This window comes from Aythya fuligula, chromosome 4, assembly GCF_009819795.1.
Source record: "Aythya fuligula isolate bAytFul2 chromosome 4, bAytFul2.pri, whole genome shotgun sequence".
Taxonomy (NCBI): Eukaryota; Metazoa; Chordata; class Aves; order Anseriformes; family Anatidae; genus Aythya; species Aythya fuligula.
The window spans coordinates 44394428-44410607 of NC_045562.1; the positions used below are offsets into that span (position 1 = coordinate 44394428).

The window sequence follows — 16180 nt, forward strand, 5'->3', positions numbered from 1 at the left end:
CTCAGTTTATCATGCAGGAGAATCATTTTAAAGACCCTGTATATCCCTTTCCACAGAAACCTGCTGCTTCTTGTTACTGATACTGACCTCCAAAGATACTGTATGTGATGACACAGGAAACTATGCCTGTGCATCATACTTCACATAAGGCTTTTTGGGAATGCGGTAAATTATTGTAAAAGTGTGCACATGATAGAGTGGAACTACAGTACAGGAAAGTGATGCTCAGCACTAACCCAGACTTTCAATCCTGCTAATATCAGAGGGGGAAAAAAAAGTAGCTGTGAGTCTGGAGCATCTTCAGAGCAAGGCTGCGTTCATTGAGTGTCTAAAGCGAACTTAAAAGCCTCGCTGGAGGCAAGAAGGATCGAAAAGCCAGGGCTTATATCGACACCCAACCGTGAATCACTCCACGGAGCCTCCCGATTTCACCACTTTCTCTAAGCGGGCTTCGCCAGGCCACACCTTGAAGGGCAAATAACCGAAGGCGGGGAGGTGTTCCCTCGGCAGGCGAACAATTCCCTTCTTCATCGCTTTGGGGTTTCTCCCTGCCCCGGCCAAGCAGCACCCGGAGGACGCCTCCTCCTGCCGCCGCCCTCCTCAGCGCCGAGCAGCGGGGGCGGCGGGGCCGGGGGCTGCTGCCGGTGCCCCGCGGCGGGGCTGAGCGGTGCCGTGCGGGGCAGAGCCGAGCCGAGCCGAGCCGAGCCGTGCCGGGCAGGGCAGAGCCGTGCCGTGCCGGGCGGGGCGGGGGCGCTGCGGGAGGTGGAGCCGCCTGCCCGCCGCGGGCCGGGGATGCGCTGAGGTGCGGCGGCGGGGCCGGGGCTTCCTCCCGCCCGCTTCGGGCGAGCACCTGGGCGCCGGGCGGGGGCGGCCCCCGGCCGGAGGAGGTCGGGTGGCGCCGAAGGGGGTCGGAGGGAGCGGGCAGGGCTGTGGGAGCGGAGCATGGAGCGCAGCTGCCGCCCCCCGCCGGAGCAGGAAGCGGTGGAAGCGTGGCTGGACGATCACTGCGACTTCGCCCGCTCCTACTTTGTTAGGAAAGCCACACGGTAAGGCTGGCGAGGCGGCGGGCGGAGGCAGAGCCTTCCTCGGCGGCGAAAGGGCGCTCCTCGCTTCTCCTTCGCTGTCCCCCGAAGGAAAGCAAAAAGCCGTTCCCCCACCCCCACCCTCGAAAAGAGCAAGGACCGAAAGCAGCCGGCGGCGGCCCCGGGGCAGGCTCCCCTGGGGGGCTGTCCTCGTCCCTCGGGGGCTGTCCTCGCCCCTCGGAGGCTGTCCTCGCCCCCCAGCAGTCCCCGAGCAGCAGGCAGCGGGCTGCTCCCTGCCCGGCCCCGCCGGCCCGAGGGAAGCGCGGCGAGGCGCTGGGAGATGCCGGCCGGCCGGGAGGGGCAGCGAGGCGCAACTTGTCACCCCCACACTGGGACTGTCCTTAAAGAGCGCAGCCGAGCCCCTGGCTCTTTAGGTTTAGGGGCCGAGACCGGGATTGGGATTGGTGCTGGGATTGGGATTGGGGCTCGCCGTTCTGCGGCCGTCGTGGCCGGCAGGGGGCAGCGCGGAGCCGGGCTGCGGCGCAGGGCAGGCAGCGGCTGCGAGTTCCCCTGCGCCCGGGGGGCGGCTGCTCCGCGCTTCCCGTCCTTCTGCGGGTTTGGTTTTTGCCAAGAGCTAATGTAAAGGTCCGAAGATCTCGTCTGGGCTTTCCCCCCTGGACTGACATGCTGCCCTTTGGAGATAAGACGAGGTATTTGCTCACCGTTGTCACACTTCACCAGTGGGACTTCGAGTTGAAACTGAGTAAATTCAGCTATTTTTAGAAGTGGAGTCAGGTTTCCATTTTGAATATTTTCCGATAAACAAAGCAGTGGGGATGCTGAGCACAGGCGGTCTGCGGCTCCCACGGTATATCTCAGTGGAGAGCTCGGGTTAGTAAGTCCTGTGGTTTGGTCCTTGGACACACCACCTCCGCGGGCTCTCCTCTCCTCTCCTCTCCTCTCCTCTCCTCTCCTCTCCTCTCCTCTCATCTGCTCACTGCTGCTGATTTACTTCTTTCCCAAGTCACTTAGCAGGGATGGCTGTATTCTGAATGAGACTTGCTGCTCTTCTCTGCATGGGATGGGGCGGTAAGAAGAGAAATCCCCATTAATAATTGACTCGCAACAAGCCAGAAGGCTTTGGGGGTCACCTGCTTTCTTGTGACCATCTGTCATGCAATCCCTCTTTCCTCTGCTGCTTCTTCCTTAGCAGAAAAGTAATAAAAAATGCCTTTAAATAAGTCTTTAAAATGTTGAATTTTTAAAAAAGTCTGTGCATGGGTATAGCTGATGGAAGTGGTTAACTTTGATATTCTACAGAACACTAGTGCATGGTATGTAACTGAAGGGTTGCTTGTTTGCCCAGGAAATAGGGTGTTAGCAGCTTTGAGAAGTAGCATTTTATTAGTCCAGCTTGTCACGCTTCCTTTGGAAACTGGAAGTCCTATTGAACAAATAGGAATGCTAATTAATAGTAACCGCTGTGTCAGATTTGTTTTCCCCGTGGAGGGGTTTGGTTAGTCTCTTTTCTTACGCTGAGGCAGCTTTGTGTTTGAGTAGATCTGAAGCAGGCACTAGTTCCCCAAATGCAATCCAGTCATGTCTTTGTGACAGCAATGCCTCTGCATTTAGAGGTTTTGCAGAAAAACTGTTGACTTGGAGTTGTTGCTTCGCAGTAATTGTGATGGTTTTATAGAGATGAAAACATTGTATTAGTTTTGAAACTCTTCTCTGTCGTTTTGCATAGAGTGCCTTTTTTCTTTCTTCTTTTTTTTTTTTTTTTTTTGCATTACTGTCTAAATAGCAAACTATAAATATTTAATAAGGAATGCCTCTTTCATATGTTAGCTTGTATTTGATTAGGCAAGTTGTAAGTTATTCGATTCTATGGTTCAAGTTTTATTCACTGAAATGATACCCTGTAAACCTGATAAAAGGTTTAATGTTCTGATAAAAGGTTTAATGTTCTACGTTATAGTGCTATTTTGGAGCTTAAAAAAGGGAAAAAAACCCACAACCCACTAACATTTAATGCTATTCTTTGTTTTAGTTAAAACTTTGTGCTACAGCAGTACATTGAACAGACTATGCCGTGAATGTTTCGGTTAATTAGCATTAGATTTATTCTGTCATGTAAAACAATGCTCCCTGAGCTAGTTTTTACTGTTTTCTAATCTTAATTTACTGCTGATCTTTTTGTTGTTGTTTGGTTTTTTCTTTTTATAATATGCGTAGGTCCTCACAGGTCCTGAAAGCAGTTGACCAAAAGTTAGTTACCGTGGTATCTTACAGAGCAGAGGCATATCATGCCTAGTGATGAGGAGTAAGATATGCAAAATTGCTAATGGCAAAAGTTTCTCTCTCTGTTCTTCAAATGTTCACATGCAGGAACAGATCACCAGTAAAACCCCTTATTACAGAGTAATACAAGCCCTTTCTACTGATGATAATTGGCTTAGAGTCAGACCCTAATTTAGCAATTGCATTTTATGCTAGGCATTAATTTTTATATTTATATTTCTGTGTAATTAATTCACTCTTGCAGTGTTCTGGTAATTCTGCCTCCAAAAAAAATTGTTTGTAGAATTAGGTGTCTAATTAATACTAATAAAATAAATACTTTAGGTGGCCTTACACTACAGATTTTATTTATTTATTTATTAAGTATGGGAGTCATATCTTATATTCCTGGAGCAAGTGATAACTTTCATTTTGCATGCGTCAGTTTCATGTTAGTATCAGTTTTCATCATTTAACTTATGCATTTTCTGACATGGTGGCACTTCAAAAGAAAACATTTGCTTTTATTAGTTTGTATTAATTGTTGTTTATGACGTGGGTGTGACAACTGGCAGAGTTGATAGGCTCATCAGTAGACTCTCTGGATGCTTGGGGAGAAGGGCGGCAGGTCCTCTGGTTAATGATTGCTTTTGTCCTCACCCCTAAAATGTGTTGCAGGAGATAATTATATCCACAGGGTTTACACTTTGTGTTTTGATCCTGCAAAGCCTCGAGGCTGACGGTGTCTGGAGGCAGGCCACATTGCTGCCTCCCTCAAGTCTCCGATGGCTAGGTGCACTGACAAGTCCTGCGATAAAGCTCGGATGATTGACTTCCACCTGCACAGTACAAGGTTGCAATCCCACAAGCATGTACAGATGAATAGCTTTAAATCTATCCCTCCTAACAGTATGTGAATAAACTGTGATCCCATAAGTAGGAAGCTACAGAATCAGTTATTTATTACTTTCTTTTGTACCAGGGAGACAAATAGTATATGGAGATAATATAAATAGCTATTATCCATGAAGTGCTACAGGCTGATCAAAGTGCAGAACAACAAAGGGGAAGTATGTCACCAGCACTCAGTGAAGTTTTATCGGAGACAAATTTGGTTCACTTAGGGATTCAGTCTGCTGGTTGGCAGACCTTCTGGCTGGAGGGTTTCTTACTGCACACTTAGGGGTTCAAGAATTCATAAATGCCTGGCTCCTACTACATCTAAGCAATATATTTTATTCCTTGCTTTTTGTTTCAGCTCCTCTTGTTATTTTTCCTCGTTCAAAGTTTTAGCATTGCGTATCATATTTTGGCTTCCCAGAAAGCAGAAGAGTTTTCAAGCAAAACAATACTTATTTTAGATTGCCTTGAGTTTACCCATAGTGTTGTATAAAGACACTTTGTAGCTCATGTTCAGAAGCTATAAAGTATAATTTGATGTTATTGTCACAAAACTGTACTGCATTTACGACTGAATCTGTTGCCGTTTTTGTCTTCCTAAAGTTCTATCGTTCTATATTTCCATAAAAATAATTATTGCATTTTCACGTTCAAACTTCATACTTATTTTAACTCTCTGTGGAATACTTGTGTTTTTCTAACTTCCTGCTTGTCCCTACTCTTACTGATATGAGAGGGATTCTCTTTTGGTGCTCTTTGCGATCACAAGCAGCAGGCTGCCAAAACAACCAAAGTAAAAATTCTTCTTGGTTAGAGACATTTGCATTGTTCCAGACAGTTTTTGTCTGGCTTCCTAAACGTATGGCACAACAGATATAAATTATTAAACCAACCCTTGTATGTCTCTCACTGGAAATAGGGTTATTTTGTTATAAATACATCTTGGTTTATTAAGCAGGGCTGGGGAATATTTACAAATGAATTAAGGTGGGGTGGTTTTTGGAAAAATAAATGTCCTTAACAGCATGGTACTTCATAGTGCTTCACTGAGGATTCCAGAAGTGGCATTTACTGGGAACCCGCACTTTGCTGGAATTCAGAGATTGCACAATATGAATATATCAATTACATTTATTACTTTGAAAATAACTTGAGTACAGTTGTTGTTTTTTCTTCTTGGTGGTTGGCGGACAATCAGTTTGTAATGTGCTGCCTGGTGTACTTAGGACACTTGCCTTCTAGTCTCCATGTCTAGAGGGCTTTTCAAAAATGCCATTCCTTTTGAGCTGGCGACTTATGTTTAATCTCATAAATATTGTCTGTAAGGATGTCGTTGCTTTGTTTGGTAATGTGTGCTTATTTTTTTCTAATTAAAAGGAAATGATTTTTTTTTTTTTTTTTTAGCAAGTGTATGAAAATTCAGATTATAAAAGACAGAAGAATATAAAATATTCTGCACTGAAATGTGTTTTGGTCTAGCTTTCTATAAAAAAAAAAAATTGTTTATGGAAAAAATACTAATCCTTAGAATATACAAGTATGAGCCATATTCATCCTTAATGTGACCATGGTAAGTAGGCAGTGGTTTTTAAACTTCTATGATTGAAGGACCTCTTACAACTTTCTAGTGGAGGCACAGAATTCTATGCAAATTTTTCAAATATGCTGAAAGTAGATTTGCTTTTCTAAATTACTTGATGTGAAGCATTTACAAGTGGACGGCAGACCCACTGATTCTTTGGACCATGTCTAGAAAACCACAGGAAGCAGTGGTGTTAATGCAGGGATCTGAATGTTTTCTTCCACTTACTTTTATTAGCTATTTACAGAACTTTTCTGAGAAAGGAATACAGGGGAAAAAAAAAAAAGATTTCTATGAAATCTTGGAAAGTTTTCTTGTAGGTCTTACAATCTCCATAGTTATTTCATTTATAAATAATCTCTATACCCTTTTGCCTTTCTTGACAACTGCAAAGTACATCCCAAAATATTTTGATTTCCTGATTTCTTACCATCCTGAATGTTTTTTGAATGTTATCCACATTAATGAAGTTGTAAATGTGATTAAGTCTGTTTGGCATTTATTCTTGGAAATAAAGTTAGGTCTGTGCCTGAGTATTTTGGAAACAATGCTTAAAACAGCAAATACTGGAGACTGAAGAAAATATCATTTGAGAAACAGTTACAAATGGTTAGTAAGTGATTTCTATTTTTAATTACCAAAAAGCTATAAGCTGAACTTCTACACAGAATCTTTGGCATGAAGGTAAACTAGTCAGCAGATAGTACTGAGCATCTGCAAGGAGAACAAGTTTTTAGTACTTACTGTTTGCCTTAGGCAGTCAAGAAACAAATAGGTGTGTCAGCACATTAACTAAAATACTACTGGTGAACCTTAGCGACCAGGTGAAAAATAAGATGGACTATGGTTAACATCTTCCTGCCTTCTTTGGGTTCAGGGTAACTTTAGTATTGTATTACAGTGCTTGTGCAAATACCAATAGGTGTTTGAAATTCATTTCCCTTCTTGTTGCTGTTAATAGGATGAATTTAGAGAACAGGGTCTAAATTTATGGCAATGGGAAAGAAAGTGGAGTTGAGGTATATGTTGCCCTTGTGGGAGACAGGGAATTTAGACACTTTTATTTTTAAAATTGTAAAAGTTCACGAAACTTTTATGTTGGGTATCTATTGAATCTTCACAATTGCCAGCTGCTTACATGAGGAGGAAATTCATGTATTTGTGCAGGATTAGTATAAAGACTACGGATGTAAAATAAAAATACCACATCAATGTGATTTTTGAAGCTGAAGGGAGGTTTCTAGGGTGTAGAAATTCTGCTAGCTAACAAGCACAAGGATAAAATTCATGACACATCACCTGTGATATCGTCAGATCAAAGAAAGTACATTTAAATATCATAGCCTATATTCATGTTTATTCAAATATTAGATTAAAGTTGAACTGTGTGGAGAATATATGATCCAGAGTAAGAAACAAAGCCAGTTTAGACAATACATTCTTGACTTGAACTAATATGCAACAACCTATTTTCATTTTCAGCATTAAAGAGGAGGCATTTTGCTTTTGTCATGAATAAATATAATTAATAAAATCACAAAATATAAGTCTTTATTTTCCTTACTGGAAAGAAACGTGTATATTTATATGGAATGCTTCTTGATTTATGAGATTTACTTTTTTTTTTTTTTTTTTTTTAAAGGGGGGGGGGACAGCATTAAATACAAAAGGAGCTATTTACAAAGTGCCAGAAAAGAAACCCTGCTTAAATGGCCCTTGTGAATTACTCAATGGTTGTAATTTCACATTAGGTCTGGCACTGAAAATATAGCCACAAAATATATTTGCTTGGTAAAAGATATATATTTTCCCATTTATTTGTGCATTATGGTGAACTCACCCCAGCACAGAGGGCCAGCCCAAAGCCTCTGCACCACTTAAGTCCTACTTAACCCCTATTTTGGGACTTTAAGTGGAACTGAACCAGTGCCTAAGATTTATGGGAAGTCTCCAGGCAGGTGTACACTTAACTTTTAATCAGTCATTCACCAAAGCCACTGGCATTGTGCTATTGCTTTCCACAACAAAATAATTAGATCCATGGTTATTTTTACGATTTTTTGAGCCTGGAATGAGAAGTAAACATTTGGAGGAGAACTAAAAGGTCATGTTTTAGAATTTGACCTTCAATCTCATAGGATTTACTGTGTCTTTCTTTATACTGTGAATAGAAAGCCCATTTTAGGGAAGACAGCTCTTGTTAAAAGTCAGGCTTGCAGTTTTCTTAAAGAAAATGTGAAAATAGCTTAGAACAGTCTGATAATGAGTTTCCCATTTCTAATAGTTTTGCTTCAAATAATAAGTTGACCTCTGCCTCCTATTTTAAAAATAATATGAGCATCAGACAAGATTTATATTATTTCATAGTTAGAAAAGTTAATTTACATGACCATGATTTGAGTCCAGAATCAGAATTCTTCATTTGGATCTGTATTCAAATTGAAATCCATCGGACAACTTGCATGTTTAACATTAAATGTAAGTTTATATATTTAACCAAGTTGTGCCCCAAAATTGACATCAACTTTAAGTCATATTTTGTCTTCACAAATTCTTTGCCTACCACATAGGAATAGCATCTCTAGTAACTATAAGTGGACAAGGGTTTAAGGAAAAGCAAAAAGCAGTTACTGTCTTTGTCTTTTTTTTTTTTTTTTTTTTTTAGTTCATGTGTAAACATACTTTTACAGTTATTTTTAGTATTTCCATTTAATGAGGTCTTGCACAGTTTATTTAAATCTTTCCATAGCTAGAAAGGAAACAAAACCACTTCAAACCACAGAATCACAGAATTTTCTAGGTTGGAAGAGACCTCAAGGTCATCGAGTCCAACCTCCAACCTAACGCTAACAGCCCTCCACTAAACCATATCCCTAAGCTCTACATCTAAACGTCTTTTGAAGACTTCCAGGGATGGTGACTCCACCACTTCCCTGGGCAGCCTGTTCCAGTGCCTCACAACCCTTTCAGTGAAGAAGTTCTTCCTAACATCTAACCTAAAACTCCCCTGGCTCAACTTAAGCCCATTCCCCCTCGTCCTGTCACCAGGCACGTGGGAGAACAGGCCAACCCCCACCTCGCTACAGCCTCCCTTGAGGTACCTAAAAAGAGCGATAAGGTCACCCCTGAGCCTCCTCTTCTCCAGGCTGAACAAGCCCAGCTCCCTCAGCCACTCCTTGTAGGACTTGTTCTCCAGGCCCCTCACCAGCTTCGTTGCCCTTCTCTGCACATGATTGTGAAATAGGATGTACTAGAAAGAAAACGGGAAGGCAAGTTGAATATCCAAGATGCTTGTTGTGAATTTCATGCTCATTTGTTAAAATTGAATGGATTTCAATTTGTTAACCCGTTAAGTGGTTTCTATATCTAAATTATGTCAAGACACAGGAAAGAAATTTGAAGACACCTAGTGGTTACATTAAGGAAAGAAATTGAGAAATAGATATCAGGCTTGGCTTGAAATATTGTTGACTTCAACACTAGCAGGATTAGGCCACAGGAATTTGGATACTCAAAAGCTACCATTCTGTAGTAGGCAAGTTTGGATTGAATCCCTCTCTTGAAGTGTATTACCAGTAACTGCTAGTTTAAATGAAAAGCTAGCAAAACATCCTACACAACTGCTGAAATATTACATGTTGTATACTTGAACAATTTATGAGCAACAGAGAAAATGTATGGGAAATTATTTGTTGTTTCACTAAAATCCATTCAACATCTGTTACTTTCATGGTACTGTAATTACTACCTATCTCGGTGCAAGATGAGTAGGATGCAGCATACTATCATAGTTGCCTCTCAGTATTATTTTTGTGCTCTGTTTTTGCAGATTTTGTCCAAAGATTCTAAATGCTCACTGAATGGTCACACGAGTATGGTCTTACATAAGTGTGAGCAAAGCAACTATAATTTTGCTGTTACTCTTTAAACATCTTCACCAGTGTTTTTGTGGGTTTTTTTCCTTTTTTTTTTTTTTTTTTTGAGATGTGGTGCATTCTGAAGATAATCTCAAGGACACAAAGATGGGTGCAATAAATTATTTAACGTTCCCAGTGTGTGAGTAGAATAGTAATTAGTGTCAGGTCGGCATGTTTTGATAAGTAAGGCACAGAAAATCAAGCTGAGGTTCTTTTGAGGTATAACTGCTTGAACTGTCTCAAGCCATGTCTCTTCCTTGTGCCTATGGTTTCTTGACCACTGATTTTTCTATTTTTGTTATCTATTCAAATTGCAAACCTCTTGCTTCAAGGAAGGTTCTACTTCCTGTACAATCTTTAACGCACCAGTGCCAAAGAGTCTTAGCTCTTCTAAAGTTCCTGAGTGATAATGTGATGCAGATAATAGGTGTGTAGTTGGATACAAGTGATTACAAAGATGATCACACAATCTTTTTTTTTTTCCTTAAAATGTTTTATCTTCCATTGTATTTTCATCTGCTTCTCATCCCCTCTTGAAAACTCCTCTCAAATTTTATCATCTGCTGATGAGATCACCTGCCAAATTCAGCAGTCGTTATCATGATCCTTTGAAGTTGAGAGGAAAGACTGAAAGAAGTGACTAAAGAATGGTTACTTCGTAGTCATGCTTATGAACTCTGGAATAAATCATAGCTTTCTCAGGTGGAAGCTCACAGCGCAGTAAAAGATCATAGTGCAGAGAAGGATGTGTGCAGCACATGAGGAATGAGTGCAGATGTCTGTATCTCCCTAACCTGCAGTGACTGAAAAGCTTTGCTGTGATGGAAACATTGCATTGGTTTTAACTATCTGTGTAGACCACTATGAATCAGTATCTGCTCCTGTTTAACACACTGCTGTAATTTCTAAACTTACTTTCACCTTAACATAATTTTTGCAAGGGCGTCAGCTCTTAACAATGCCAGTGCTTACTGAAGGCTACTCGTATGAATAGAGTGGTCACAAGTGTTTGTTTCTTCACGTAGTCCTTTTAAAACCACATCTTAGTCACGTTTAGCACTTGTTACTAATTTCCAGTCACTTACCTGTGGTTCAGTATGTGTCTGGTGTCAGATACCTTGAGCTAGCCCCATGATGAGAAAATAGTTGTTTGTAATAATATTCGTCATACATTGTTAAATAGGATAGAAAGTCAACGAGCAAATGTACGTCAAGACTTCATCTCATAGATTTCAAATAGAGCTAGAATATGCCAGTTAATGTGAAATGCTAGTTCTTCCACCCATAACTGTATGAGTAAAACGAGCTAAATAGTTTCCTTGTTAGAAGAGGCATTCAGTAAAGGTCAGTGAACACTGTTCTTATTCCAGCTGAATTTGAGCAGCTTTCCTGTTGCCTAAACTAAAATGCCTAAATGGTTTGAAGTTGAAAACCATGCTTTAAAATGTATAGCTAAGGATTTTTTTGGTGTTGTTGTGAACCTACAGAGCTGTTTGAAAATTGCGCGCTGTGTTGGCAATTTATTGGACCATCATCTAAGGGACATTAAGGGGGAGAGGAATATGTTGCTTGTCATTATGCAGCTTCACATACAGTTCTGTTCAATGTCAAAGCATTATATAAGTAATGCAGACAGCTAACAAGTAGCCAGTCCTTATTAAAGAAATGTAATTACTTTCACTGGAAAGGCTTTACAGTTACGTTCCACATCCCTCAACAACCTCCAGCAGATAGAGAAACATTAGAAAGTTTATTTTACATAGCTTTTACCTTTTTGGCTTTTTACTAAATTATTTCATGGCCACAGCATGAGAAGTGGTATTAGAATTCAGCATATATTGTTCTTACTGATTATTATTACTCCACTATTAAAGCCAGAAGACATCATTACACAAAAGTAAACTAGTAGGAAAAAGGTAAGTTTCAAATGATAAACTGAATTTCTGCTTTAGCTTTTGTTTTGTCCATAAGGGAGACCTAAATCTTTTTCTGCCTTATGTCTTGTATCAACATATCCACCTATGTAAATTCAGTGTACAGAGCTAAGCAAAATGGTAGCATTTTATATTCTCACTTCCTCAAGTGTAAATAAGCAGAAAATCGGATTACTCTAAAATTGCTGTCACTCAGCAATAGTACAGGTTCACACCGATCCATTTCCTAACGTACCTAGACAAATCACTGTACCTAATTGCTAGCTAGTTGAAAAAAGCTTCCATCCGGTTATATGTTATTACAGTCTCTTTAAAATCTTACTTTACATGGATGCCAGTCCTTTACGTTCAAAAATCAAGTCAGCATGCACAAATGTGAAACTGGCTCACTTCACAAGACCTCTTTTCAAACTATTGATCATTCTCTATTTACTTTTCTGTGTCTGAGACATGCACACAGCTCATGTTTTCAGGTTTGTCTCTGAAGCTTTAGTGCTAGATGCTCAATTTTGTTTAGAAAAAAAAACCCTAAAATTTCCAAGTAATTGATTCTGTTGAGATTAATGTCAAAACCAAAAAGAACCCAAATAAAAAGCACATATGATGACAAGTTATAAGCAGTGATTTGAGAAGTTGTACTGTGCTTACCTAAAAAAATTTTGCATTTTGTTCTCTTTCTTAAGGATATTTTTGGTCATTTTCATTACTATTTTTTATTCTGCTTTCTCATTCAATTTTAAAATGAAAAATCCAAATGTTATCAATTGCTAGATTCTTATTTTGGCTCTCACTGAAACAGCTTTTGCAAGTGTAATTTTGCCCTGCGCAAATTATATTACATATTTCAACAATACATGGTCACAACTCCCACATCTGGTATTTATGCAGATTAAGTACTATCAAATAATCTTGTTAAAATCGTAGTCTTAATAATACATTAATTGCTCCTTATGTTTGTTCACTGCATGAAGTATTTGGATGAGATGACTTCACAAAAAATATACATTGCTGCTGTAATCCAGAAGGATCATTGGTAGCTTTTATACTTAAAAAGCAGAGTTTACTTCCTTTACTAATAAGTAGCTAAGCAATGAACCAAAACCCTTGCAGAATAACAATGGAATTTCATTGTGTTCTCTGGCACCATGTTTCCAGTAATTGGACTAGCTTTGTATTGCTGGGAAATTTATAATAGATGTTGACTGAGGTATATTACTGCTACGGTAAGGGCTGTTCCAGGAGCTTCATGGAAAATGTAAAAACAAGGAATGAAATCCTAGCTCGGTGGAACTCTGAGGCAAAACTCCCACCGCCTTAACTGTGTCCAACATTTCATTCAGTGGTTTTGGACAAAGACCCTTACAACTCAAGACTCTCATCTTCAGAAGATTCACAGATGTGCATCACACACGTGATGTGTGACCACATTGACCAGTCAGCCTTGAAGGTCAGTGAGGCTGTGAATGATATTACCCATCTGTGTAAAGTTTTGCATGATGATGAGGAAAAAAAAATAGTCTACCTACTTATTTGGAGTTGCACTGGTGTGAATAAAAGAAGGACTTCGTTTCACAGTGCTGTATTGAATGAGATCTGCCTTAAAAAAAAAACAAAAACAAAAACAAACAAACAAACAAAAAAAAATGTTTTTTTGAGGTGGGGGCTAAATTATTAAGTAGTTCACAAAGAGGTGGGGTGGGTAACATCATGATTTTCTTTTGCTCAAGTGCTCTCTTTACACTCACACTGTTTCCTAAATGAATTCAATTTTTCATAGCATGTTTTCCTACAGTTGAGGCCTCCAAATTGTATGTGATTGCAGAATCTGAGGAACGCTTTCACAACTGATATAAGACAAATAAGTCTCCTGTTATGGACTGCTTCTTAATAAAAATAGTACTGGTGGATTTTAGATTTCAATCAGTTATATTACTCTGAATTAACAATTAACAACTATACTGATGCATGTAACTGATCACAGGCTGACTACCCTGATTAATTTCCATGGTTTCATTCAGCTTCAGTCTTGAAATTCCTGTGGTCTGCTGAGCAAATAAAAAATATCCCAAATTTAAAATATGACCACCATGAAAGGCTTCCAAGAGATCAGACTTTTTAATAGGATATTTGCTGTTTGTAGGGCAAACATTATGTAATTCAGAAAAAGCATTTCTTCTGAGAGTAGATCATGTGACAGTTTCCTCACAGCATAGAGTAATTTTTTTTTTTTTTAAATATAGTGATAAGAAAGTATAGTTTTTTTTTTTTTTTAATGTATGTGTTTATGGATAATTCAAGATAGTCTGCATTTAGGGATGATATAATTGAAGTTCTGGAGATTTAACATTAAAAATATATTTTAAAAAGTTTAGTATTAATTTTTGAACACTTCAAAAACATTATTTTGGGTTGAATTAGGCAATGAGTTTCATCCTCAAGGAGCTTAAATGGGAGAGGTATGAAAGCATGTTTTTATTGTTTTGAAGAGGTTTGAATTAGAAATATTCGTGTTTCTTTCTGACAGTTTTTAAGCAAAGCTTGAATGTTGACTCTCAAACAGCATTTTTCATAAGTTGTGAGACAGAAGGGAAAATTAACTTAAAACAATGGACAAACAACATAAGAACAACATAAAAATAGGAGAGATTGCAGGTGCTTTGATGGAATTGAAGTTCAAAATTATCATTTAAAACATTAAGAAATGGTCTAGAAAAATAGAATTAAAACAGAAAGCTTTGTTTTCACACACACAGAATTTTAGATATATATATACACGCATATCTTATAAATAATTCCATATCTTAGGAATGGGAGGGACCCGAACTTTTCAAGCACTAAATTATAGTGTAGACTTTTGATCTCCTGTATTCTGAAAGCCACAGAATAAGCAGTCTTCCTCCAGCCTATTCACGTATTTCCTCTAGGTGGAACTCTAAAGGTGCACTCATGTCCACTGTATGAAAAAGCTTAAAGTTATCCTCTTTGTAGTGTTTTCTTCAAATATGTGTTAGTTCCTAAATATTTTTAACTTATATGATTTACTACATTTTATTTTTGTTTTACAGAGAAATGGTTAATGCATGGTTTGCTGAGAGAGTTCATACCATCCCTGTCTGCAAGGAGGGAACCAAGTCTCAGAGTGAATCCTGTGCTTGTCACCAGCCTGCCTGTGCTGAGACCACCAACTCTGGGACACCAGCAAGGAAAATCTCTGCTTCTGAATTTGACAGACCATTACGGCCTATTTTTGTCAAGGACTCAGTAGGAGCAGTGAGCTTCCTCTCTGGCTCTGAAAAGAAGGAACAGATGCCTCTGCAATCTCCAAGGATTGGGACCAGTGCAGGGGATCAGTGCTCAAGGCTCTTAGAACTTGTGAAAGATATTTCTAGTCACTTGGATGTCACAGCACTTTGCCATAAAATTTTCCTACATATCCATGAGCTTATAGCAGCTGATCGCTATTCCCTGTTCTTGGTCTGCGAGGATAGCTCTAACGAGAAGTTTCTTGTAAGCAGACTGTTTGATGTGGCTGAAGGCTCCACCCTAGAAGAAGCTTCAAACAGCTGCATTCGCCTTGAGTGGAACAAGGGCATCGTGGGCCACGTGGCTGCTATCGGCCAGCCTCTGAACATCAAAAATGCCTATGAGGTAAACCAAGAAAAGCTATCTTGAACAAATCTTGAAACTAGAAAAAGCTGATGTGATTTTGTCATTTTAGCATATGTATTTGGAGCCTTGTTGACTTAGTGGCAAACCTGACACTAAATTTCCCATTAGAATAGATGCATTACACATGCACACAGATGCAGAAACTTGTAGCTGTGACTAATGTTAGAGGAATGGTAGCATCAAAATCAATTATTTAAGTTTGACAGATTTTCAGCCCTATCTTAACCAGTTACATACACACCCATATTTACATTTCTAGCTTTGGACACATAAATGTTTATGTATAAGGACATAAGATACTTCCACACGAAAATAAATGAAGTTATAAGCATGAGTAATTATTTGCAAAACTACAGTCCTGTGACTGAAAATAATTTTGAGAAGTTTATCATATCTGGGGCACAAAGAGCAGGATCTGAATGAATAAGAACAGGGTGAGGCTTTGAACTGTATAGCAGTCTCCCAAATGAAATAATACTCGGCAATTTGCATAACTTAATACAAGGCTAGATGAAAAAAGAAAGAGAATCCAGCACTGGGAGAGGACCTGTCTTACACCTCCTTTTAACATCTCTTCATTCCAGGCTGTTTGGATAGGCTTATTTTGTGCTTTGAATCTAGGGACGATGGAAGATTTAGTTAACTAATAAAAGCATAGAGGGCAAAAAATTACCACTTCTGATTGATCATCTCTTGGTTAATCTCAGTACTGTTCTTCAGAAGCAGCAAGGAGCACAGTATGATTGTATATGTTGTTTTAATTTTCAGCAAACACTTATTTAGGCACTTTGTGGAAAAGCTTTTATTGATATGTCTCCAATGGGGCATCATCTATCCTTGTATTTTAAAAGTTTTCCCTTGTCATCATGCTCAACT

General features: G+C 39.4%; 1 protein-coding gene across 3 annotated transcripts in view; it reads left to right on the forward strand.

Annotated features, from left to right (window-relative positions):
• Window positions 1-828: 828 nt before the first annotated feature.
• The window catches only part of PDE5A (phosphodiesterase 5A), a 60514-nt gene continuing 45162 nt past the window's right edge, over window positions 829-16180 (forward strand). The window contains exons 1-2 of one of the 3 annotated variants that reach the window (XM_032187205.1): window positions 829-1046; window positions 14701-15283. In XM_032187205.1, the coding sequence (XP_032043096.1) occupies window positions 943-1046; window positions 14701-15283 (687 nt within the window). In that variant the 5' untranslated portion in view covers window positions 829-942. Of the gene's footprint in view, window positions 1047-1604; window positions 1733-1755; window positions 1914-14700; window positions 15284-16180 lie in introns of those variants that run through there. The other 2 variants (XM_032187207.1, XM_032187208.1) reach the window with 2 other exon arrangements.